We start from the raw sequence: 25,510 nt of genomic DNA on the forward strand, positions 1-25,510 counted from the left end.
TTTAAAAAATTTTTAAAGATATCTGATATGAAAATAAGAGTGAGAGAAAGGATAATGAAGAGGAAAATGAGGAAAAGTGAGAAGGAAAGAAAGAGGGGAGAATATAAAGAAAGGAAGAGAGAGAGATGATAGGGAGAAAGAAGGGAGGGAAGATGCAAGGAAGAAAACAAAATTAAGTATATATTATGTAATAGGGAGAGAAAGAGAGGGTGAGAGACAGAGACACAGAGATGGAGAGAAAGCAGTATTTTTGACTAAGCAAATAATCCATATTACAGTTATGCTCTTTTAAAAATTTTATTTATATCATATTACTTTTTACATAATACATATTACATGATACATATACAAAAATAAATTTCAATACTTCCATGAATATATCATATTGCTGATATGGGTAATACCTCTTAACAGTGTGGATTGTAAGCAATCTGCACCCTCCTCTTCATAAAATTCTTGTCCCTGTCCTCCCATCAATCTTCCACAAAATATCAACCCAATTAGTTTAAGGCCTTATCCTCCCTCCAGTCATCTACCTGTTATTCTCCTTGCCCATGATTCATGACTGACTAACCAGATTTTTGGTCATCTGTTTCCAGGATGGAATCCTTTGACCCTCCTTCACTGTCTTATTAGGCATTCTATTCCGATCTCACCAGGAGGATGGTCATTAAATGATGAATATGCTAGAAGAAGAAGAAGAAGAAGAAGAAGAAGAAGAAGAAGAAGAAGAAGAAGAAGAAGAAGAAGAAGAAGAAGAAGAAGAAGAAGAAGAAGAAGAAGAAGAAGAAGAAGAAGAAGAAGAAGAAGAAGAAGAAGAAGAAGAAGAAGAAGAAGAAGAAGAAGAAGAAGAAGAAGAAGAAGAAGAAGAAAGAAGAAGAAGAAGAAGAAGAAGAAGAAGAAGAAGAAGAAGAAAGAAGAAGAATACATCTTTTCTTTGACAGCATTCTGAGAATACTTGCTTTCAAACCATTCTAAATGTCTCAAGAATGGATGCCCTGGATAAAGGCATATGATGAGATCTCTTTTGTCATCCTGGTTAAGCTTTAAATTTCTTCAAGACTAAAGAGCTATCAGTTCTACTAAAAGCTTGCTGCCCTCTTGTGGTTTATTTTGCCTTATTTGTTATCACATTCTAAAACTTGGCTTTACTCTTTATTTTCAAATATTATTTTCCCTTTCCTTGCTATAGGAAGTGGCCAATAATATATATAAAAATCTTGGAATATGGTTAAAATCCATCATGCATGTCACTGTCTACATTACTCAGAAAGGAAGATACCTTACTTCAGAAGACCCATCATTTCACTTAGAAAGGATTTTATTCTTGTTTCATTCCTTTTGCCAGGCTGAGAATGTGTTCTTTGATATAAGACATCTAGTTACATTTAGGAAATAATACCATTATGTAATAGGAAATAAACAAAGTACAAAATGAAAGCTAAAGTTTTCAATGTGTTTTTTATATTTTAGGAATGGTGGAAATATTTAGATGAGATTGATACAATAACCTGAAATTGAATAAAATATAAAACATGAAAGGGGAAAGGGATTTATACAAATGTAGACTTCCCAGAGGTCTCTTTTTCAGAAATTCAAATCCATGTTAATTATACCAATACATTTATAAGGGACAAAGTCCCTTTCAGAATTTGAGTCATCATATCATCATATGAAAGCACTCTAGGAATGTCATTAAGTAGGTAGCTGAGGGGGAGAAATGACATTGCTCTCTATTTAACTAGCTCTCTACCTTTTATTTGATTGCTCATCTACATGGGCAAATTGGAGGAACTTAGTATTTAAAACTGGAGAACCTCAAAGCTATATTTCTCTTTTAATAGTATTTTAATTTTCCAAACATTCATTTCCAACATTCATTTTTGTAAGACTGTGTGTTCCAAGTTTCTCCCTCCCTTTTGCACCTCTCCAAAATAACAAGCAATCCAATATAGGTTAAATATATGCAATCCATTTAAACATATTTCCATGTTTTTCATGTTGTACAAGAAAAATCAGACCAAAAGGGAAAAAACTGTGAAAAAAAAAAAAGAAAAAGATAAAACTACTATGTTTCAATCCTCATTGTCTCCATAGTTCTCTATCTGGATGCAGATGGTATTTTCCATCCCAAATATTAGAATTGTCTTGAATCACCACATTGTTGAGAAGAGTCAATTCCACCATAATTGATCATCATGTGATCTTTTTTTGCATTTAAAGTTTTATTAAAAGATCACTTTCTTAGTACCAGAACATGATACTTTGTTAGATTATTTCAGCCAAATTAAGTCTGCATTGATAAATTAGAAAGGAAATTCTTCAGTGAATCAGATATTTAGGAGTAACTGAAGAATGCATCTTTAAAATGCTTTACAAAATGAAGCATAAGAAATATGAGACATACTGTGTTTCTTTGGTTTATCTTTAAAGAGAAGGGATTTTTTTATGTTTTGGTTTTGGTTTTCCACAACATAATATCAAAGGGAAATAGTTACAACTAATATGGAAATTAAGCTATATATTGCACTATGTTTTCCTGATCCTATAAATGTTATATATATATATAAAAATATATATATATATATATACACATATATATATGTATATATATAAAATATGTCAATTTATATTCATTAACCTACAACTAGCCTTAAATGCTCCAACTACCACAAAATTGGTCAATTAAATTGCTACTTACTTGAATCTGAATAGACAACTCACTTTAGTCTAGAGAAGTATTATAACCATAGCATAATCCATATGTATTGGTTTTAAATACAAAGCTCTATGCTAATGGATTGTCACATAATCTTGCTTTTACTGTGTACAATGTTCTTCTGGTTCTGCTCACATTCCCAAGCAGTAGTTCATGTTAAGTTTTCCAGGCTTTTTTAAAATCACCCTGCTCATCATTTATTTTAGGACAATAATATCCCATTACATTCAGATACCATAACTTATTTAGCCATTCCCAAATTGATGGCCATCCATTCAATTTCTAGTTCTTTAACACTACAAAAAGAGCTGTTACAAACAAAAAGAGTCCTTTTCCCTCTTTTATGATCTTTTTGGCATACATACCCAGTAGTGAGGCTGCTAGATAAAAGGGTAAGCAAGTTTTATAGTCCTTTGGGCATAATTCCAAATTGTCCTCCAGAATGGTTGAATTATTTCATAACTACACCAGCAATGAATTAGTGTCTCAGTTTTTCCACATCCTCCCAACATTTATCACTTTCTTTTCCTGTCATTTTAACCAGCCTGAGAGGCATATAGTGGTACCTCAGAGTTTTCTTATTTTGTATTTCTCTAACCAATAATGATTTAAAGCATTTTTTCATATGGCTAGAAATTGCTTTAATTTCTTCATCTAAAAATTATTTTGTTTATGTCCTCTGGCCATTTATCAATTGGGGAATGATTTGTATCCTTATAAATTTGAATCAGTTCTCTAATGCTATTTTATTTAAGCAAATAACTTATCTGGTTAATAAGCTAGTGTTCAGGAATGAAATTTTAGGAAATAAATTGCATCACCATTATAAAGTAGGATGAGATCCCTGACTGAGAAAACAAAGTCTCTTACCAGCTAGAGTAATAGAAAGAAGAGCCTAATGGCATTAGCTATTTGGGAGGGCTCCAGTTTTGTTCTAAAAAGTTTAGCTCTTATCTAAGAGCATCTTCTGCTCAGGAAATGAGGAGATTCAGAGCCCAGACTTGATGGGAGAAAACAACATTTCTTAAAATGTTGGGTAAAATAATATAGCAGTACTCTAGCCAGGGATTTCAGCTGAGCCAAAAACTAAAGGTGGTAGAAACTAAAGTGAAACATCATAAGCAAGAATCACAATTCTTTCAGAGGACAATGTATGAACAAAAATATTGAAGCCATATGCAACAATAACCAACATGTAGCAGAAATTGAAAGATCAGCATGGAGTAGTCTCTATCCAGTAGACACTATCAGCAGGAATAGTGCAATGATATCACTAGAAGAAATGTGTGGCAACATTAGGCACTTATCCATCCATGGGTCTTGGCCACATCAATTCCCTTTCCATATGCCTCTCTACTTGCATTCTCGATAAGACTATACACTCTTCCTGATGATAATGATGAGTATTATTTTTGTAACAGTGTGCCCCAGTTTTCTGGAAAATTTTTTATTGTGATTATTCTTACCATCCCATTTCATTAAATGCTTTTTCTTTGAGCTAATTTTGGGCTTGTGAGCTATCATTTTAAAGATTTAAGCCCACAGAATACTTTGAATCTGAGGTAGCTATCTACTAGGGCACTCACTGGGGGTGTGCTGGTGAAATGTTTATAAAAAGTGGTTATGATTCTGGGAGAAAATGTATATATGACCCACTTTTAAGTTTAATCTGCATTAACATTTTCTCCATTATTTTCTAAACTTTAGACAGTCAACAAAATAATACATAAAGCTAACTCAACCTGTAAAACAATAAATCAAGCCATTATTTATAGTCTTTGCTGATTTTTGAGATATACATGCTCACCTTGAATATTGAAAAATCAGCTCTCACAAGCCAGCTCAATAGATGGCTCCAAAATTTCAGGATATAATCAGTCACTAAATATTAATATGATATTTTCATGATCATCATTCTAATGTTATAGTAATTAAAATGCTACCACCTCTCTCAATTTCTATAAAAATAAAGAAGAAAAATAATCTTTGAATCTCAGAGTATAATTAGGGCAACAACAAAAAACTGAATTATCATCAAAACCATCTGGACTTAGGAGCACATAAATAGGCAACTCCACAAGCATAAGTATGTTTTATTTGTTCTCAATGAAATATATTAATTTCTCAAAAAGATCCACAATCTTATTGAAAATGCATATTTATTCCTTCCAAAACATTTTTCCATCCTAGGGGTAACTCTCAGCCCTGCCTTCCATAAATTTGTCACATGTGATTGATCTAATATGCTGGAGACCTTCTTCATGTTCTCTTAACAGTTCAAAGATACCAAGAGAGCATGGACCCATCCCTTAATCCTTCCATGTAAGTAGGTCATCATTTTTGGCCAAACATTTCTTTTATGTTTGATTTAATACTGTTTGTCTTTGCATCACACTAATTTCTTAAGATATTCCTCTCAATTTTTTAACCTATAATTTTTCTCTTGTGACAAAAATTTTAAAAGAAAAGAGAGTTTATCAAAATCCATGAACATATTAGTCATAGGCTTTAAGATGGGTTAGTAAAATATCATTAGAATAAGTTGTGGCTAACTATGGATTGATAGAGACTATTGATTCTCATTTTTAAAAATTTACTTCTAAGATTTTATAGGAAATAATGGGGAGGGACTGCAAATTGAGTGGTAATTCCATATATCTGGGCATCTACCTTCATCAGGGAAAGTGAAAAGAATGAATCAGATTCCTAAGAAACTGTTTACTAAATTGATGTTAGAGACTAAATTACCTTGGATCAAATGTTTGCCTATTGCTTTGTTAAAAAATTAGAACTGTTCTCAAAAGTGATCTGGGACTTTCCCCATACGAGATTGGTTTATTTCATTTGGAAGGGAAAAGGAAAAGACCCTCTATTAAAACAAAGGATAAATTTTTAAGGAATTATATACTGACAGTGACCTCATCCTTTTTAGCCCTTCAGAAGCAAGGGTTGCTGGCTCAAACAACACCTTTGGAGATTGCAATTCCAAGAAAGTGGATTCTTGCTAAGCCTTGGAAGAAGCAGAGTGGGAAGGACCTTACCCAGATGCTCCAGATGCCTGAAATTACAGTCTGGAGGCTGAGAACACCACACTTAAAGCCCCTGTGAAGGAACCTAAAGAATGGATTGTTAAGAACAATATATAACCTCTAAAATTGACTTTGCTTTGGTGGGAGGTGAGAATGTTTGTACTTAGAAATATTTTAACAATATTAGTGTTGTGCATTTTTTTTAATATTCCAGAAAAGTTTATAGGAACTCCTAGATTGGAGGAAGATGAATTAACATTTTTTTAGGATGAAGAATTCAGATAGGGTTTTTAATGTAAAATTAGGACATTCTATACTCTATGTGAGTTTTAATTGGTTATGTTGTCATTTTAAACCTGTTCTCATTGTTTAGAGAGATTCTGAGAACAGTGGTCTATGCCTTTGTCCCTTTGAACATGATTAATATCTGAACATGTTTTGATATAGATTAGTTTATTGAGCATCTTTAAAATGATTTGCATAATGTTGAATTTAAAACCCATCTACTTAGACATGAAGACAAGCTGTGAACTTTCTAGGAGAAATCTCTTACTCTTATCAATGTAAAATTATAGTCAATATTTATTTAGGATATGTGAACCCTGAGAGCTAAATTCACCTGAAGCTTTGATTAATGAGATTTGATATTTGAGATATCTCTTGGGACAATGGCTGATACTTGAGTTTTTAATTTGGGTATGATTGTCCAATGGATCATCAAACCAGTAACCCACTATCTGAAAGGAATATGCTACAAGCTACTCAAGAATGTGTTACAGATGGAGGTTAGTATCTGGTCAAGAGTTGGGAGGACAACCTTGGCTTCTACTTAAGGTGGAATCTTTCTGACATTTTCTCAGTGGTGTTCCTTTGAATAAGAAATCACCAGATTTTTCCTGAGTCTGGCTATAAGGTGGAATTGTTATTGCATACAATTAGCTAAGGATGCTTTATCCTGGCATGTATGTGCTCTCAGGCTGAGGCCTGAAGGTCCAGTTTTTGATTCTAATCATGTCCCTACTTTTTCCTCTTACAGCAAATTTCGATCATCAGGGCAAGTGTTCAGTAAAAGCTGTGAGCACATTTCAAGTATGTAAGATCTTGCAATTTCCTATCTGAAAATATGTGGTCATTATATCCTAAATATGTATTTGGCCTAGTCATCTATCTGTTGCTAGATGCATATATCTATGTTTCTTAGCATTTTTATTCTTGCTGACTTTCATGATAGGCATTTTTATTTGTGAAAGGTTACCTACTTTAATTACTGGGGACATAAATGGTTGAGGTGATGGACCCCAATGGGATTTGTATGCTGCAGGGGCTCATTAGACTCAGAGCCATGGACTCAGAGACTAAAGAAGCAGTACTCCAGTAGAAAAAAGACAAACCAGACCCAGAAAGTTTGGAGACTGAGAATAAGATGGTTGAGGAAATGTATCAAGAATGATATGAGAGATCTTCAAAGGATAATAAATAAAGAGAAGGGATTGAATGGTATTAACTGAGTGAAGACCCTTTCATAAGGATGTCTTCAATGTATGCCTTAATTGTGATTTGAGACTTTGCAATAACAAGTTGAACAAAGCTAAAAGCTGCAGATATTTGTCTTATGAACAAACATTTCCTTTCTATGTCTTCGCCCCCCCCCTTTCATTAGCATTTAAGTAACTAATACAGTAAAGTGTGTTCTGGGGTCCATATTTAGTTTCTGAGCAAATCAGAACCCTCCAGCCAATGGGTGGGGTGGGGGTTTCTGATTACGGTTCATATAATCCTTTGTTCCTGCAGTTTGTACTTTGCACTGCTCTATTGACACTGTCTATTGGGAATTGCCCTTTCTCCTGAGATAGTAATAAACCCCTTTTTGCTTTTCTTACTCTGACAGTCTCAGATTTTGAGTTCACTGTCTCACATAGAGGGTAGGAGAGATTTCCCCTCTCTTCCCCACTGTCATCAGTCATGGCAGTTTGGCTTTTTACAGTGCAGACCAAAAAGAGATGCTGCTCCTAAGTGAGATTCAAGTCTGGGAGGTACCTGTAAAATATAGAAGGAAGCCCAGGGAAACAAATGGAGCAATGTCTCCAGCAACGATGTTTCCAGCAGAAAGCAGCTAGGAAACACCAATAAGACATTTGGAGTCCTAGGGCATTAGGAATACCCTGGCCATCAGGAGTTTCTCTATCTCTCTAATGTATAAACACACATTCTTACCACTGACAAAATATCTGTGGAAGAATGCACCCTGGGTTTGTGGAAGGAATGTTATGTAGTTACTAATTCTTACTCTGCCATTTCAATAAACACCTTGCTTTAAGCTAATTCCATTGTCTGACTACTAAAAGTAAACTTCTGAGGGCTTGTGAATTATAGCTTTAGGAGTGGAGATCCAGAGAATATCCTGAAATCTAGGATAGTTACTCCCCAAAGATACTGTGACACCAAGGTGAGTGGGACAATCCAGAGAATTTAACACAGTTATGAGTTAAGTTGCAGAGGAGAGGAGGATATATTGAGAAATTAAAGTGATGTAAGAACAAAAGACATCAATAAAAGAGAAAAATTTTTTTAGCTTGAACCATACCTCCTGATCCAGGAAAGTATAGTTAAATTAATATCAAGGCTAGATATGGAATACAGTATTCTATACATTTTAGAGGACTAACAAATTACAGTGTATCTAAAGAAGAGTAACCTAGTATCATGAATGATATGGGTACCATGCTATATGATTTATAAAGAAGAAACTAGGATATTTAGAGAGGAGAAAACTTTAAAGATGCTTGGCAGGTAACTTCAAATATTTGAAAGCATACAAAGTACAGCACTAAAACCAACAGGTTCATGATGCAGTATAGTAAAGTAGATTTTTAACTCAATGTAATAAAGAACTTTTATTCTAATATGTAATGTTCTGTTGTCTCCAGAGACTGCCGATCGCTCTCTGGTCTAGAGGAGAAACTTCTTCCTCTGGAGAGCCGCCTTAAATCTGGCCCAGACAAGACTCTCAATCTCTCCAGTGCCGCCCTTTTTTATCCTCCCAGAAAATGGGTGTGGGATAACGCAAGGGCTTCTGGAAAAAATTACTTCAACCAATGAACTTGTTCCTCCTAAGCATCCAAGCTCCTCCCCAGGAGTTCGAAGGGGTTAAACTCCCAATAAAGACCAGAACTAGAGAATTGTTAAGTACAGACTTAGCACTTACTAAGAACCTAATATCTCATTATCTCATTAGCACTTAGTAAGGACCTAACACTAATATTATTTTTAGGCAATTGGGGTTAAGTGACTTGCCCAGGGTCACACAGCCAGGAAGTGTTACGTGTCTGAGACCAGATTTGAACTCGGGTCCTCCTAACTTCAGGGCTGGTGCTCTATCCACTGCGTTACTTGGCTGCCCCTTATTCTAGTATTTTGAGGAATATAACAATGAAATTCTTATAAAGTGAGGAACTAATATGGCCATCACTGAAAATGTTTAAGGAGAAGATAGAAAGCTATGGCAGGGTTGCAGAAAGCATTTTTGAATTCGGGAAAAAAAGTTAGACTAAATGATTGCAAAATTCCCTTCCAAATAGAAAAATTCTATGGCTACATTTTATCAAGAGTGGAACTAATAATGACAGCTCCCACATGAATTGTCTATTGACTAATTTTTATCTATTTTTCTTGTTGAATTTATTCTAAAGGGACATATGTACTTTTTTCACAGTCCACAAAAGAAAGAAATGCTTCTAAATGTTCACTTTTTCATGTGACTTGGAAGAGTTATTAGCCAAGAATTGCTGGATATAATAGAAAGAGCAATGGGCTGAGCAGGATTCTACATGGCTGATCATATAAGCTTTAGTAGGTCTTCTTGGGTATACTTTATCTGTCAAGTGAAAAAATTAAACTACATAATCTCTAATGTCCTTTATTCCAGTTTTCATATTGGGAAAAGCCTATTACTCTCAGATTTTTTTCTACTTTAAATTTTCTTTTTAACAGGGTACTTAATAATACAAGACTGGATAAATGCTGCTAAAATGGTAACCAAAAATGAGACAGGACTTTTTTGGGGGAAAAAAAAAAAAACATACTAGCAAAGAAAATTTCAACAGCAGAACTGCTTTTAATTTGGATAGACATAGATATTTTTGTGTGAATAAGAAAATAGTCCATTAAAATTCATGGTAGATGATTTAAAAACCAGTGATAAATCTGATGATCATATTTTAGAACTATTCTGAAAAATATATATACAAAGATTCTTCAACACGTTGAGAATGACTATAATATGTATTTTCTTTTAAGTTCAATAGATATGAAAGTGTCATTTCTTTTCCTGTTCAAAAATATTGATTTTAGTAGAAATGCTGTAGTCAATAGTAAAATGAATTATATACAATATATATATGTATATATATTCTATTTACAGAAATATACATGCATATAGATGTATTAGCTATTAAAGTATATACCCCTTAGTAATACCTAATGCATTTTAATCATTGAATAAAAATTCTCTGGGTAAGCTCATCTTTTATGAATCCCTTGTTTTTCCATTTTTCCCCCATTTCTAGAGGACATCCTGCAAAAGCAAACGCAGTTTCTTCTGTTCTTCCTTCTTGGGTGATGCCCATTTCTTCTTTAGGTACTGGATTTCAATCATCCCAGATGTTCTGGCCAGTGCCAGACCAAGGAATCTGTTTGTCTTTTCTGGATCACCCATGACTGTTGCAGCTATGAGCCTAAAGTGAGAAAACATTTATTTACAGCCAAATCAATTATAAGGAGACACACATTTGTTGTTATTATTGTTGACTGACACTACATTTCTATCAAATTGGATTACTTTATGTTCCCCTGCCTCCATCCACAACTATAAGTCATATTTTGAATAGATACCCTTTATCACTTCTGCTTTTTCTTTACTTCATAAAGATCACAGATTTGGCAATGAAAGGACCTTGGAGGTCAACTCTCCTGAGTCTACATATCAGGATATTTAGGCCACAAAAAATGGAGTATCTTAAGAGCCAGAAATCAAACAATGTTCATCTTATTCCAAATTCAGTCCAGACCTCTTTCCATTATATCTCATATATAACCCTGAAAAACTTATTTTAAAAAAATAAGTGAAAAGATTTAAAACTAGATAATACAAGTTCATACATAATGTATGAATATAAAACAAAACATTTATAGAAGATATTTCTTTTATTACTCATGCAAGGATAAAAATAGTTTTACTGATGAACTTTTGTTTCATGTGAATTTGCATCATGCAAAATGGTTTCTATATTCCTCCAAATCAAAAGGCATGCTTGCATATTAAAAAGAAAAATAATATTCAAACGAACAGATCCACCAAGAGACAAAATATTTCCTGGCACAGGAGTCACTAGTTTGAAAACTTGAAAATTGCAAGAGAAGGTATAAGATTTCTGGACAGCTCTGAAATCCCTTTTCCTTCCTCCCTGCACTACTGGAAAAAGGTGATCTTTTCCTCTCTAATCTGTCTAGGTATGGAGAGAACACAACAATTCCCTTCTAGGTATCCAAAATACGAAAAGTAAACCAAAAATAGCTGACTTGCCCAGGATTAACCTAAACCAGAAATGAATTTGTTTACAATGAAAATGTCTTTCCAGATCTGCATTTTTCTGTTGTCATCTCCTTGGTGAAGCTTGTCCAATTGCTAAAGCTTTCTCCCTTCTTAACTTGGCACATATTATCTTAAAGACATGTATATTGTATGTTCCTATATATATAATGTCCAAAGGCAGAGGTAGTTTTGAATCCGCAAGTCTTTTGATGCCTTAGATACTAGATGCTAATAAACTCTTGCTGAATTGAACTGAATAGCATAGATTAATTCTGTGCCCTGAAGGAGGAGTTATCATATAGATTAAAGCTATCCTCAGGCATTGAAGGATTAATTCTCAACAAAGTACAGAACAAAAATATTTATACTATTGTGATCTGCTGTTTCCCTCACCTTCAAGTAATATTTAGGAAAATGTATTAGATCTGGAGATCCAAGTTCAAATCTCAGCTCTATTACTTAGCTGTATAACCTTGAACATGCTGCTTTCCTTTTCTGGACTTCAATTTCCTCCTCTGCAAAATGAGGTTAATCTTTATGGACTCGAAGGTCCCTTTCAGTTTCAAATCCAATCCAAATTCTATGATGCTGTGGGTGACATGAATATGATACAAACCAAATGCTATAGCTTTCCAGGCAGGATACTTAGGTACAGCTGGGAGGATGTCAATATGTTGAAAGTGCAGGGTGGAATTGCATAAGTAGTATTAGAAAAAGCACAGGGGAAGTAAAGAACAAAACATGTATGAATAAAGCTGAGCAATCCAGATTGGCCAATGTTGCCTGACTCTCATATTTCCCGGACTGACAGGTTTCCAACCTCTTCTTTTCTCAAGCCACCTTTGCCATCACCTTCACTTTCTTCCGCTTTGTGCACCTACTTTACTTAAAAATGGAGTCTATTCAATATAAGCAAGCTTCTATGTAATTTCTTAAGTTTCTCCTCCTTGCTGATCCCTATAGAAGAAGAGACCCTTTGCCTTGGATTCTGTCTTTAACCATGTTTTTCCTTTCTCACATCTCCAATCTTATATACTGATCCCTTCCCTGAGAAACATGTCCAGATCTCCCCCATATTTAATAAATGTTCTTTTAACCATTTCACCCCATCTTGAGCTACCACATTTTCTTGGACCTCTTTCTCCCCATTCATAGACCATGTCACTTACCCTACACTTCAGGTTTTCATCATCTCTCACTGGAATATTTTAACAGTCTCCTGATTTCTCTATTTTAATTCTTTCCTTTCTCCAATCCATCTTCCATCTGGGCATTATATTAATATCCCTAAGACATGGGTCTGTCTAAGCCACTACTTCACTAAAGATTTTTAATGACTCTTCTCATAGATCCTTTAGGATAAAATATATGCTCTTCAGCCTTTCACTTAAAGCTCTCAAATCTAGCTCCAACTTGTCTTTCCAGTCATTTCACATTTCTCCTTCACTTATTTTGTGTTCACAGCCCAAATTTGCCTTTCCATTCCATCTTCTATTTCCAGACTATTCCTCCTTTCTCCTACCTAGCATACACCACCTCTGACCCTCTGACTTTGAGAAATCTAAGCTTTTTTTAGGGCTCACCTCAGTACCCTCTTCTCTATAAAGCTCTTTCTGACTCCCCTCATTGTCAGTGTTCATTCAATCTTCACATCTTGTATTTCCTTATTTGTTCACATCTTGTGTCCCCACTCCAGCCTCACAAAAATGCAAACCCCTTGAGGAGACAAGGAAGATTTTGGTTTTTTCTCTGAAGGCTCAAGGCCCAGGAAACAGTCTTGCAAGGAGAAGACAATTATATTTGATAGAATCCACTGAATTGGAGTGTAAACACCCACAGGACACTGACCAGACAGGAAAGGTAATTTGGAGCTAGAAGGTGGAAAAATTGGAATGTCAGACCAAAAGATCACTGCACAGTGAGGAGCCCTTCTGCAAAGACAGACATAGGAAGACATTCATAAAATTTGGGGGACTTGATGTTTGTCAGGAAAATTCAATCTATTCCCAACGTAGCACATCTAGTAATTAATGTGATTAATGTGAGGAAGATAAAGAGTATAAATAAGGTAACTAGAAAGAAGTTGGATTTAAGATATAAGAATGTTCGTCAGGTGTCCTGATGCAGATGGATCAGGAAAATTGGAAAAGATAAATAAAAGTATAGTCATTATTTATGATATATAGTAGGGTAAAAGGTAGTTCTAGACAATCATTTCTAGTAATTATATAAAACAGGTACACTATGGTGACCTGTTATTTAATTACTGATATCAACTGCAGATAAAAATTAATCATTACAAATATGGCAACATTAGTTAATGGCTGATTAACACTGAGTTTTCATGGCAGAAAGGCTGAGACATTGATACTGTGATGCAGTAAGAGTAATAAAATATACTATTTATGGATCAAAATGGGGAAGATTAAATTATTTAAATGGATATTAAACTAGTAATATTAAACCTATAATCCATGAAGTCACAATTAAAAATATAAAAACAGGTTATAATATAGCATTAGAGTAAAAATACTATTTAGCTATCATATTCTATCTGAATTAAAATGGTGGTCTAGTAGCCATAGTGTCAATCTCGCTGAATATGCCAACAATATTTGATATATTTTTAAAAGCTACAAAAAAAGAGATATTCTCCAATTACCACTGTTAACTGATTCTATTATCAAACATCCTAAAGACTAGGAGTTCTTCCTTTATGGCTAAACCAAATCCCTTCTTCAATTTACGTAATGTTCCTCTGTTCTATTGTTTTTGAAACCAGAGAACAGCTATCCTGAATATGTTATACATACAGTATTTATTCTAAATAATTGAACATTTATTATTCCCTGAAAATAAAAATATAATCTTTAGTGAAAAATATGGAATTATTAATTAATAAAACCAAGTCATTATTACTAAAAATATAACCAAGAGAACATCAACAATCACAGATCCATAGACTTGCTTTCCCATCTACAAACAACAAAAAAAAAGTTTCTGCTAATTGTATCTCCAACTTCATAAATGTGGTAGAAGTCAAGAATCTCTTGTGTTTTCTCAGATTCTTTCTTTTTTGTCTTTTACCTTGAATACCTTTACCCATTTTATAAGGGAACCTTTAATTTTTCCCTCTTTTCTATAAAAAAAACTAATGTGCAATTTTTAAATACATAGCACTTACTTCATATTTGCTGTTGCTCTTATTGTTTACTTTTTGCCAATTGACATGTAAAACTGTTTTGGAAACTTGCCTGCTCACCTCCCTAAGAAGGTCCCTAAGAGGTTTGATTTACTTCTAATAGTCTTCCTAGACTTTCTCCAAACTGAGGCAAGGTCGATTAACTGTCTTTAAGTAGTAATTAGTAACCTCCTGCCAATGACTCAATGCAAATAACAAAATATACTTGGGGTATCTTGCAATGTATAGCTTCCAATTATGTAAGATATAACCCATCTTCCTCTTCTCTCTTAATAATGTTAAAAGTCTCCCTCTATCTTCATATTTCTCAGCTGTTCCACTTTTGAGTAGCAATTGTCTTAGTAGCCCACAATATTAAAAATTATCTTGCAAATTACTTTGATTATAATTAGTTAATAAATATAAAAAAATTTGCCTTTCAAGTTAGCTTACTTGACAAATGATGATGCTCTGAAAATAATGCTGAATTTGGAGTCAGAGGATGTAGGTCTGAATCCAAACTCTTACTATTTACTACCTTGATGACGTTGGTAAGATGAGTCACTTAAGTTCCCTAGGCCTCTTTTCTTTATCTGTAAAAAGAGGGTGTTCAACCAGATGACTTCTTAGAGCTTGTCATCTTATTACTGACTCCTTTATAGAAGTAAAAAAAGTCATCATTCTAGAATAGTCATTGGTTCTGTAATAATCCTATAAAAAGCTTAAAAGTAAGGGAATGATAATAATAGACTCTGAAATTAAGTGGCAATTAAAGCATCACAAAATATGTCAAGTAAATGAAATAATAGATACACTAAAGCTATTCAGAGATTGAAAGAATACTTATATGGCATAGATACATTTTATCTTTCAAAAGGAATACCCAGAGAAGTTTGCTGTATCCCTACTGTTAAATCCTACATCCACTAAATAACTAGGGAATAGTGGATGCTTATAAATTCTTCAAAAGGTGAGATTTAATTTATGCTCTTTAATTGATTTTGCTCTTAGATGTACTGGTTTCAATTCTTGGGTATTAAGTATGAGTCTAATATCCAAATAACCTGGGATTTAACCAAATATGAACAATAATTTTTTAAAGAGGTGGGAAAGTTGTAGGGTGTGATATATACTAATAGGCAGTGTTTCAGAATCTATAATATTCTGATGTGGCCTAAGTGGTCTCATATCAATTGAGATAGAGAAGGAAAAATCATTGGATCACAAATTGACCATCAATCATCTTATGCAAAGAAATACTTCTAACAATCCATTACAAATTTTATCTGACTTACTTATCTGGGGAGATGAGTTGTTTGGCTACAGGTCCCAGATCATTTTCTAATAAGTCCCAAATGTAAATATTAGAAATGTCATCCTGGACCAAAAACACAGCAGGTCTTGTCTGAGTCCACTTTAAGGCAATAATTGCCTGGCCATTTGTGGTATCATTCCACTGACAAATTGGATATTCAGAATTTAGCTGATGTAATCTAATGCTTCCATCTGAACAGCCAGCCTGTAATACAGAAAGGGGAAGAAAGTAAATAAGTAGGCTAAGCAAAGAGAAAGTAAATAATTAGGCTAAGCAAAGATAAATAAACCACACCATTAAAATAGATGTTAATTGTTAATAATAGTTGAACTATCAAATATTATCATATAGGTTACTAACATTATCTCTTTGGATACAAAAGAACAGCCAGCTATTTTTATGGTCACAAATTTGTTCTACCCACTTACTACTTATATAACCTAAGTAAAAATCTCCACAGAAGCAAAATCCACTAACTTATTAATTCTCACACTTTCAAAATGAATTAAACTTAGCTTAAACCAAGGAATTATGATTCTTTTGACCAATATAACATAAATCAAATGCCCCTTGGAAAAATATATAATTGATTTCATAATTTTATTTCCAAAAAATCATTTCCCAAAGGAGAATATATACAATAACTAAAACCAAATCTTTAAACATTTCTAACATTTAGAAAAGAAAATATAATGATTCGGAAAAGGTAAGCTATTGAGTATTGACAAAATTTAAAAATTCAACAATTGTTTGATTACTATAACTCTCAGATAATTTAAGCAAATCTGTGATCTCATTTATCACCTAATAGCTAAGGTTGAATGAAAATTGTTTTAACACTACTGTGATTCTCATCTCAAAAAAAAAATCTCATTGCTTTTTTTTTTAGGATATTTTAGAATAATTTGTGGTTGGTTGTTGTTGTTTTTTTTTAATTTATAACCTTCACAGAATATAGCTTGGCACATGCACTGAGAGGTAATTATGAATATTAGCTAACTTGTTCAAAAAAAAGAAATAAAAGTCTTTAAATTTTTCCTATTGAATTAAGGTTGTTCTATCCCAATAACAATAACAAATTTGGAATTTAATCAAAATATAATAATTATTATTATTCATTTATATTCTTGATTATTTAAATAGGAACAGGAGTATTAGATCATTATTATTACTTTTTTGGTTGTTCTCATGTCCTTTGTAATTCTCTAAATTTTAGGTTACAGATTTTGAGGGCATATATAACAAAGTGCTGAATAAGGAAGGCTTTACTTAAAGAGATAAGTTATTTGTTTTATCTCCAAGGGCAAAAACTATTATTAATATACCAATGCAACATTTGGAGTGATTATACATTTTGTTGGGATCAAGAAATTTACTAGTCACCCAATCTTACTATTTCTTAGAACACAATTCTTGTAACTGGACAGCAAAATTGGAGAAAGGGATTAAAATTAGCTGGAGGAGTACAGAAAAGCATGAGCTGCTATTTATTATAAACTATTTTAAACTACAAATGTAATTAAGACATTACAAGTAGTAAAAAACTAAAGGAAGAAGGGACAATCAAAAAGCAATTTTATTGCTTTGCAAGAGATAATGAAGGAAAAATTTCACAGAACATAACATTGTACATTTAATTATATAGTGTATTTTAAAACTACAAGGATCTGTGACTTCCTTTGCCAATGTAAATCTCTATTCATTCCAAGCCTTAGAAGGTAATTTTTATGAATTTAATTTAAGAATTTTAAGTGTCTGAGAGCCAATTTTCTGATAATGACAGCACCTTTTGACTGATACTCATATGGCTTATAGTCATTCAGCAATAGTCCAGGCTCTTGGCAGCTTAGTAAAGCCCTGCCAAAGCTGACCCCTGGTCTATCGCAGCCTTCAAGAACTTTCTCCCTCCCACAATGAAGCAGTAACACAGATCTTCATCTTTTTTACATAAAAGTTACTAATTTTTTTTAAAAAAATTTCACCATTCCCCTGACATATTCAAATTATTAACATTCTATTTGTTCAAATAACAAGCATAATGTTTGCATATGCAATATTTTACATATAAATCTTTGCAACGATCATGCTCCCCAAACAGATCAAGTATGAATAATACATTAAAAAAAAGAAACTTTCATACCAAAAACATTGGTTCTCCAAATGGTGAAAAGTCAATCACATTAACTTTCACTGGCCTTTCTTCACGTTGTTGGGGTTTGAAAAGTTTTGGAGACACTTTCGAATCATGTCTTGCCCCATGACTTATAACACCCTATTAATATGAAGAAATTGATGATAGATATCTAAAGTAGACAGAAGTGGTTAGATAAATATTCCAATCATTCAATCAAAAAACATTTATTAGAACCTATTACACATCAGGCACTGTATTAAGCACTGGTGATTTTAAAAAGTCAAAATGATTCCCAATCTGAAGATTTACATTCTAACACGGAAGACAACATGTACATATCTAAACATATACAAGGTTGTATAACACAAATACAAGGTAATTTTTCTGAGGTGTGGAGAGGCACTTAAAGATCTGAGAGGAGAATAAGAAAGGCCTCCTGTAACAAATGAGGTTTAAGGGAAGTCTTCAAGAAGTACAACAGGATTCTAAGAAGCAGACATGAGTTGGAAGTGCATTGTGAGCATGAGTGATGATCAATGCAAAGGTTATAGATAAAATGAGAAACAGTTAGGCTTGAAAGAATCATGTATAATAAGGCTGGAAAAGTCAAATAGGGCCAAGGTTTGCAGAGCTTTAAATGCCAGAAAATGTAGTTTTTTTATTCCAGAAGTAAAAAAGAGAGTTCCCTGGAGTTTGTGGTGTATTATATAGTCAGATCTGCACTTTTAGAAAATCATGCTGACAGCTTTGGAGAACAGACGGGAATAGGCAGAGACTTGAGTTGGGAAAAATAGTTAGGAGGCTCTTGAAATAATATAGGCAAAAGATATTGAGGACTTAAATAAGGGTCCTGGTCATGACACCTTTCTCTTATCTAAGACCTCTTCCTTGATTTCATCAGTCCCCAGTGATCCTGAATTCAAATAAATTCTAGATCTATACATTCTATTCTGGGAATAGTTAGCACATTAAGTTTTTAAGGAAAAATAATTTATTGACTCACACCAAAATATAGAATGATTTTTAAAGATATTTTGGGAAAATTCTGGGAAATGAAAGGAATTAGTTATAGAAGGAAATTTTAACTATTACTTACCATATCTGTACCAATAATGAAACGATTAGGATCTGAAGGCAAAAACTTAACAATAAGTGTCTGCATGGGCTTCAAACTTGTGTTAACTTTAGGGGGAAAGCTAAGAAAATACAATAGAAAAGCAATTTGAGAATGTCTTTTAAAATCTCAAGGACATATACATATATATATGTATATATATAAATAGAATTAATACTGCATTAAATATTTGGCATAGACATTTGTTTCATAGTTAGATTACACAAGAGGAAACTGCTTATTTTCCATTTTGGAAATTAGCCTATTTGCTTTCTGATATAATACTGAAGGAAAAGCTAAAAGAAGTTCAAATCAAAGTAAAACTATGTGATAATCACCTTTCACATATCAATTTACTTCCTACTTCAATTTTTCTATCTACAAAATGAAAAAATATTGTCTGTCTTTAACATGAATATTATAAGAGTAAAACAAATGATAAATAAAAGTGGTTGATGGTACCCTAATAGCTCACTTAACTGAAATGCTTTCCATATAAGGTCGATGCCTTGATCTTGCCTGCTAATGGACACAGCTATGGGAAGAAGTCACAGATGTGGCTCCTTGTTTAATATATAGCAGGAGTTGGAGATGTTCTCTTTTAAGGGAAGACTAGAAATTAACTATGGTTCTATATCTAATGAGAAAAAGTCAAAAGGCACTAGGCAAAAAGAAAAAAAATATAATGTGAAATACAGATAGCATTCTAGGGCAAGAACAATTAGTTGAATGTTTCTCTGTAGGAATCATCCAAACTCGTTGGACTCAAACAGAAGTAAGAATTCATACATTTTCTTTGATGATAATTTACAAACCCAGATACAGTCCATATTATTTTTTAAAATTGGAAAAAATAAAAGAAGGCCCAATGTACTTGGTCTCTTTTTTGTCTTTATATTCCCAGCACCTGAGGCACATAGTGAATACTCAATAAATGGTTGATAAAATAAAGAATGAATGAATGAATGAGCTCTAATCCTAAATCCAAAGGGTTTGGAGCTAAATCCTATTGTGTCACTAACTAGCTGAATGATCTCAAGTAAGTTCCTTCACATCACTAAGACTTAGTTTCCTCACCTGTGAAGTCAAGAAGGTTGAACTAGATATGAAAGAACACTTGTTCTGGAGTCAAAAGATGTGGGTTCAAACTCTCCCTCTGAAATTTACTATGTGTAGTCTTGGACAAATCACTACCAATTTTTGTGCTTTCATTTTAACTTTCAATAAATCAAGGAAATCATTCTACTACTATTCAACTCACTATTCCATTCTCCATAGTAGCAGTTCCAAACATTCTCATTTGTCTTTTTACAATTGTTTACATTTTTTCCAATTATATGTAAAAACAATTTTTATTTTTATTTATTTATTTTATTATTGCATTTATTATTTATTATTTTATTTATTTTTTTATTTTAGAAAATTGTTGGTTCCAAGTTTTTTCCCTCCCTTTCCTCCCCTCTCTTTGAGAAGACAAGAGATATGATATAGAACACACCTGTACATTCATGTAAAATATATTTCCTTAATAGACTATAAAAGAATACAGACCAAAAAAAAAAAAGGATAATTTTTTTTTTAAGTATGCTTTGATCTGCATTCAGATTCTTTCTGGGTTTTGGTTTTTTTTTCAGTTTCAGTTCTTTCTCTGGACAAACCAGGACCGGATGGACTTACAAGAAGTCTACCAAACATTTAAAGAACAATTGATTCTAATACTATATAAACTACTTTAAAAAATAGGCAAAGGACCTTATGAAATTCTATGACACAAATATGGTTTTTCTATCTAAGCCAAAGACAGTCAAAATTAAAAAAAGATATCAATTTCTCTAATGAATATTAATTTTTAAAAATTTTATTAAAATATTACCAAGGAAACTACAGTAATATGCTACAAAGATCAACACTATGACCAAGCTGGATTTACTCCAGGAATTTAGAGCTGGTTCAATATTAGAGACATTAAAAGCATAACTGGATATATTAATAACAAAACAAAAAATCAAATAATTATTACAATAGATGCAAGAAAAGCTTCTGACAAAATGCCATATCCATTCCTTTTTTTAAAGAAAAAAAAACAGCACAAGGTATAGAAAGATAAATGGAGCTTTCCTAAAAAATAATATATAGTATCTATTTAAAACCAAGAGTGAGAATTTTCTATAATAAGGATGTTAGAGGGTTTTCCAATAAGATAAGGGATAAAATAAGTATGTGATATTGGTGTCTTCAAAACTATGGGATTTTGATAATCACAGAACTAATTTCTGAAGGAAAATATTGGCACAATAAAGATATAACAATTAATTCCTGTTTTCAAAATGTAAAGTGATACAGTTAGAAGATTTTTAAAAAAAAGTAATATAAAATAGATGTCACATACAAGATAAAGTTCTCATGAAATCTGCTCAATTTTTGAGTTAGAATATGGCAAGAAGGATTTATACATGCAGAAAGAAGAATTTTTATTTCTGGATTAGTTCCCAGGCTAATAAAAGTTTCACATAAATATTATATTCTGCTTCTAGAAACTGAATTGTTTAAAGGATAATTTAACTTCAGTATCATATGTTATCTAAATAAGGGCCAGATAGCATGATGGAGTGCTGGATATCAAGTCAGGAAGACTGGAATCCAAATTTCTCTTTTGATACTGTGCTACCACAGACAAATCAAGTAGTTTCTCTAATCTTCAGGCACTTTTCTAAAACTCATTTATTAAATTACAGACAGGCTGCAATCTTTATTGATGGAGGTAGTTCCCTCATTAAAAAAATCACGGATATTTGATATATTGCCATAGCTTATTTTATTTTGTTTTTTTATTATTAAAACTTTTTATTTTCAAAACATTTGCATACATAATTTTCAACATTCACTCTTGCAAAACCTTGTGTTCCAAATTTTTTCCCTCCCTTCCTCCTACTTCCTCCCTCAGATGGCAAGTAACCAATATATGTTAAACATGTGCAATTCTTTTATATATAGTTCCACAATTTCCACAATTATCAGTGCCACCATTTTAAACAGATTTAGAATATAAATAAAACAAAAATTATCTACAAAAGTAGATCTCTATCCTATGGCAGGGATTTTTGACCTGAAAGTCTGAATTTTGGTTGTGGTTTTTTAATATTTTGATAATTCTTTCAATATAACTTGTTTCTTTTGCCTATGTATATGTATCATTTTATACACATAAAACCATTATTTTGAGAAGGGTAGAACAGGCATCACTAGCCTGCCAAAAAGATTCATGACACACAAAAAAAGATTAAGAATGCCTTCAGTACAAAATCATCAATTCTTTAGAAATTTCCCTAAAAACATATGTTTCTTACCAATCGTCCTTTTCATAATACAAAGACTATAATGGTTGCCAAAGTTCATCATGTATAAATTTCTAAATGTAATATTTTATTTCTATCTTATGTTTAAGGAACTCTAATAAGATAAAAGATATTATTTTTAGCATGTTAAACATGATATAAATGATTTACCTGCTATTCAACTGAATTGTAGAACTGTGCACCAGCTTTATCTTCCCTCCTGGTATTAAACCTAAAAAATAGACCAAAATCAAGTTATTCTATTTGTACAGGTGGTAATTAAAGAACTTTTTAAAATAAAATAAATCTCTTGTTATTACTTACATGTCTTATGTTAGAAAATGATGACAAAGTACAAATCAATTTAATTAAACTGATGTAAGTCATACTTACAAGCAGAACAAATAATATTTAATTTATAACTAATAAGCATGTTAAATTTATAATGTGTACTTTGACTTTGTATAGTCTGTTTAAATTAAATCTATAAGTATATATTCCCATTGAATACATTGTTGATAAGCAACATGAAAAGATGAGTAATGTAATATTTCAAATTTGTTTTTCCATAAATAATCTTTAGCAAAACATTTTCTTGAGCAATTTTGGACCCCTAATCTGGCTCAAAAATGAAATACCACTTGGAGTTTGTTGAACTATTTTCTTACACTTTGCACAAAGGTTCTAACAATGACTTGGAAATATTAACTGAGGAATTCCCCCTCCCCTTTATTAAAAGCAAGCTGTTTTCAGCTCATTAGAAATTACATTTTACCAACATCACATGAAGAAATAGTCTAAAATGATGATTTTTTTTTCCTGATTAAAAAGTGTTCACTATTCCTCATTGAGAGTGAGAGCATACCTTTAAAAGAATACTATGCTCTTAGTAGAAATTATATTCAAAATATTTCAGGTAGTCTATCAGCAATTTTACAACTTAAGGCATGTAAAACTACTTTCACAATAATTCAAACTACATCTCTACTCTAAACTTAAGAATTTGTCATGTCAAAATTCCTTATGCTTTAATAAAGTTATTTTGAATCTTGTTATATTGCTCTAAATTAAATTAGTGATGAAACATTCCTGAAGTACACTTGATTGAATATAGAACTATTTTCAGAAATTAAGGAAATATAAAAATATAAAAATACTAAATTAATTATTAAGAAAAAACAAATTTTAAAAGATAAAGAAAAAGAGAAAGAAACTACTATTTTACAGAAGTTTGGACAATCACCAAAAATGTGTTTTCTCTCCAACATAGCCCATATCTAATCTTTACTTGGAGACCTCCAACAAAGGAAAGCCTTTTTAATATTCTGAGGGATGTTCATTCCACTCTTGGAGAGCTATAATTGCCCAGAAATATTTCCCCACTTTAAGTTTAAACTTATCCCTTTCCAACTTCCAGATCCATTGTTCCTAGTTCTGTGACAGGTTATTTGACCTTTGGAAAAAAACAATTATGTTCCTCTTCCTGTTCATCCAAATCTTCTCTTTTTTGGACCAAACACTCCCAAATCTTCTAGTTGATTCTTATATAGCATGAAAGTAGGGGTCTTCCTCAGCCCAGCTGCTCTCCCTCTTCCTTTGGCTTATCTATTTGTATCATAAAATGTGACACCCAAAACTGAATACAATATTCTAGATGTGTTCTGACAAAAGAAAACATATCAACATTCAAGCCTTAGACAAAAGGACCAACCAGATCCCAAGGACAGCATCTTTGTCCTCTTAAAGGAAAGCCAGCATAGCCTATATAAAGCTCATATTGCGCTTGTCACAATATCAAAAGTCCCTTCCACAGCTTCATCTCTGATAAAAATGTTAAACTATGTACAGCCAAGCAGAGAATACTAGAGCACTTCCCTGGAGAAGCTCAATTAATTTGTGGGCTACTCCTTAGGTCTAGCTATTTCATCATTTGTGAATCCACCTAATTTGACATATGATCTAGCCCACATCTCTCCATCACTTCCACAAGAATAGTTAAACATTCTCCTGATTTATAAACTTTGTTTAAAAAAAAAAGTGTTAATGTGATATGACCCTCTCTTCATGAAGCCATTCTCCTGCTCTGTGAGCATCTGTGAAATGTTAATTAACCATTCCTTAATAACATATTCTAGACTTTTTCAGGAATCAAGAGTAAAATCTTATAGCACACAGACTACCTTCTTCCTATTTTGAAAATGGGGAATTTACCCTTCACCAATCCTATAGCACTTTTCACATTCTCCTAATCTTTCAAAGACTACTGATAGAAATACAGCAATCACACTGATTAATGTTTTCAGTAACCTCGGATAAAGTTCATCTGGGTTCTGATAATTTGACTATCATCATCAAAGCCAACTAGATAATCTCTTCCATTATCTCTTTATCTATCTTGGGTATCAACTCCCTGATTTTTTTTTTTTTTTTTTTTTTTTTTGGTTTCTCCTTTCCAGTCCAAAGATCATCCTCTATGGCAGAGAAAACAGAAGCAAAATAAAGTAAGTGCCTCCTTTCTGTTGCCAATGATTCTTGTTCTATCTATTCTAAGCACCTAATGCTTCCTTTTATTTTCCTCTCTTCCCCAATGTGGCCAACAACCATCAAGGGGAAAAAAAAAAAAAAAAAGGAAAAAAAAAACCCTTATTGTTGCCATTAGTTTCTCTGCCAGCTCATTCTAAGCTTTTGCATTACTATTCACTTCTGAACTTCTTGTCTTCAGTGGTTAGCAATAATGGAAAAAAAATTGATTTCTTTAATGTCTTCAGCCCCCAGATCAAGACTCTATAATATTTATCAGTACAATTATCCCTTTAACATTGTTGGGGGGATTGGAAGTGTAGTGTCGCTGTGATTTGGGAAATCTGTGTAAATTTTTTTGGCCTTTCTTTGTACCAGAGAAGAAGTATGAATTATTATAGTATTAAAAGATAAAATATTTTTGTGTTATATAATATTATATGTGTATATTCATATTATGCATTTTTGACTTTCTAAACTTTTTTTTGTATTATCTTGCTGGGCTTTGCATGTTTTTTATAACTTCTACAAAACTCTCCAAAAATTCCCATTTAATTTCTTAACCAACTCACA

General features: G+C 32.6%; 1 protein-coding gene across 3 annotated transcripts in view; it reads right to left on the minus strand.

The window, feature by feature from the left end:
- Positions 1–9,837: 9,837 nt before the first annotated feature.
- The window catches only part of DYNC2I1 (dynein 2 intermediate chain 1), an 81,001-nt gene continuing 65,328 nt past the window's right edge, over positions 9,838–25,510 (minus strand). For all 3 annotated transcript variants that reach the window (XM_074267297.1, XM_074267295.1, XM_074267298.1), the window contains 5 exons: positions 22,589–22,649; positions 19,065–19,164; positions 17,975–18,106; positions 15,815–16,038; positions 9,838–10,481 (listed from right to left, as the gene is read on the minus strand). In XM_074267297.1, the coding sequence (XP_074123398.1) occupies positions 10,310–10,481; positions 15,815–16,038; positions 17,975–18,106; positions 19,065–19,164; positions 22,589–22,649 (689 nt within the window). In that variant the 3' untranslated portion in view covers positions 9,838–10,309. The remainder of the gene's footprint in view (positions 10,482–15,814; positions 16,039–17,974; positions 18,107–19,064; positions 19,165–22,588; positions 22,650–25,510) is intronic.

This window comes from Sminthopsis crassicaudata, chromosome 5 (assembly GCF_048593235.1).
Source record: "Sminthopsis crassicaudata isolate SCR6 chromosome 5, ASM4859323v1, whole genome shotgun sequence".
Classification (NCBI taxonomy): domain Eukaryota; kingdom Metazoa; phylum Chordata; class Mammalia; order Dasyuromorphia; family Dasyuridae; genus Sminthopsis; species Sminthopsis crassicaudata.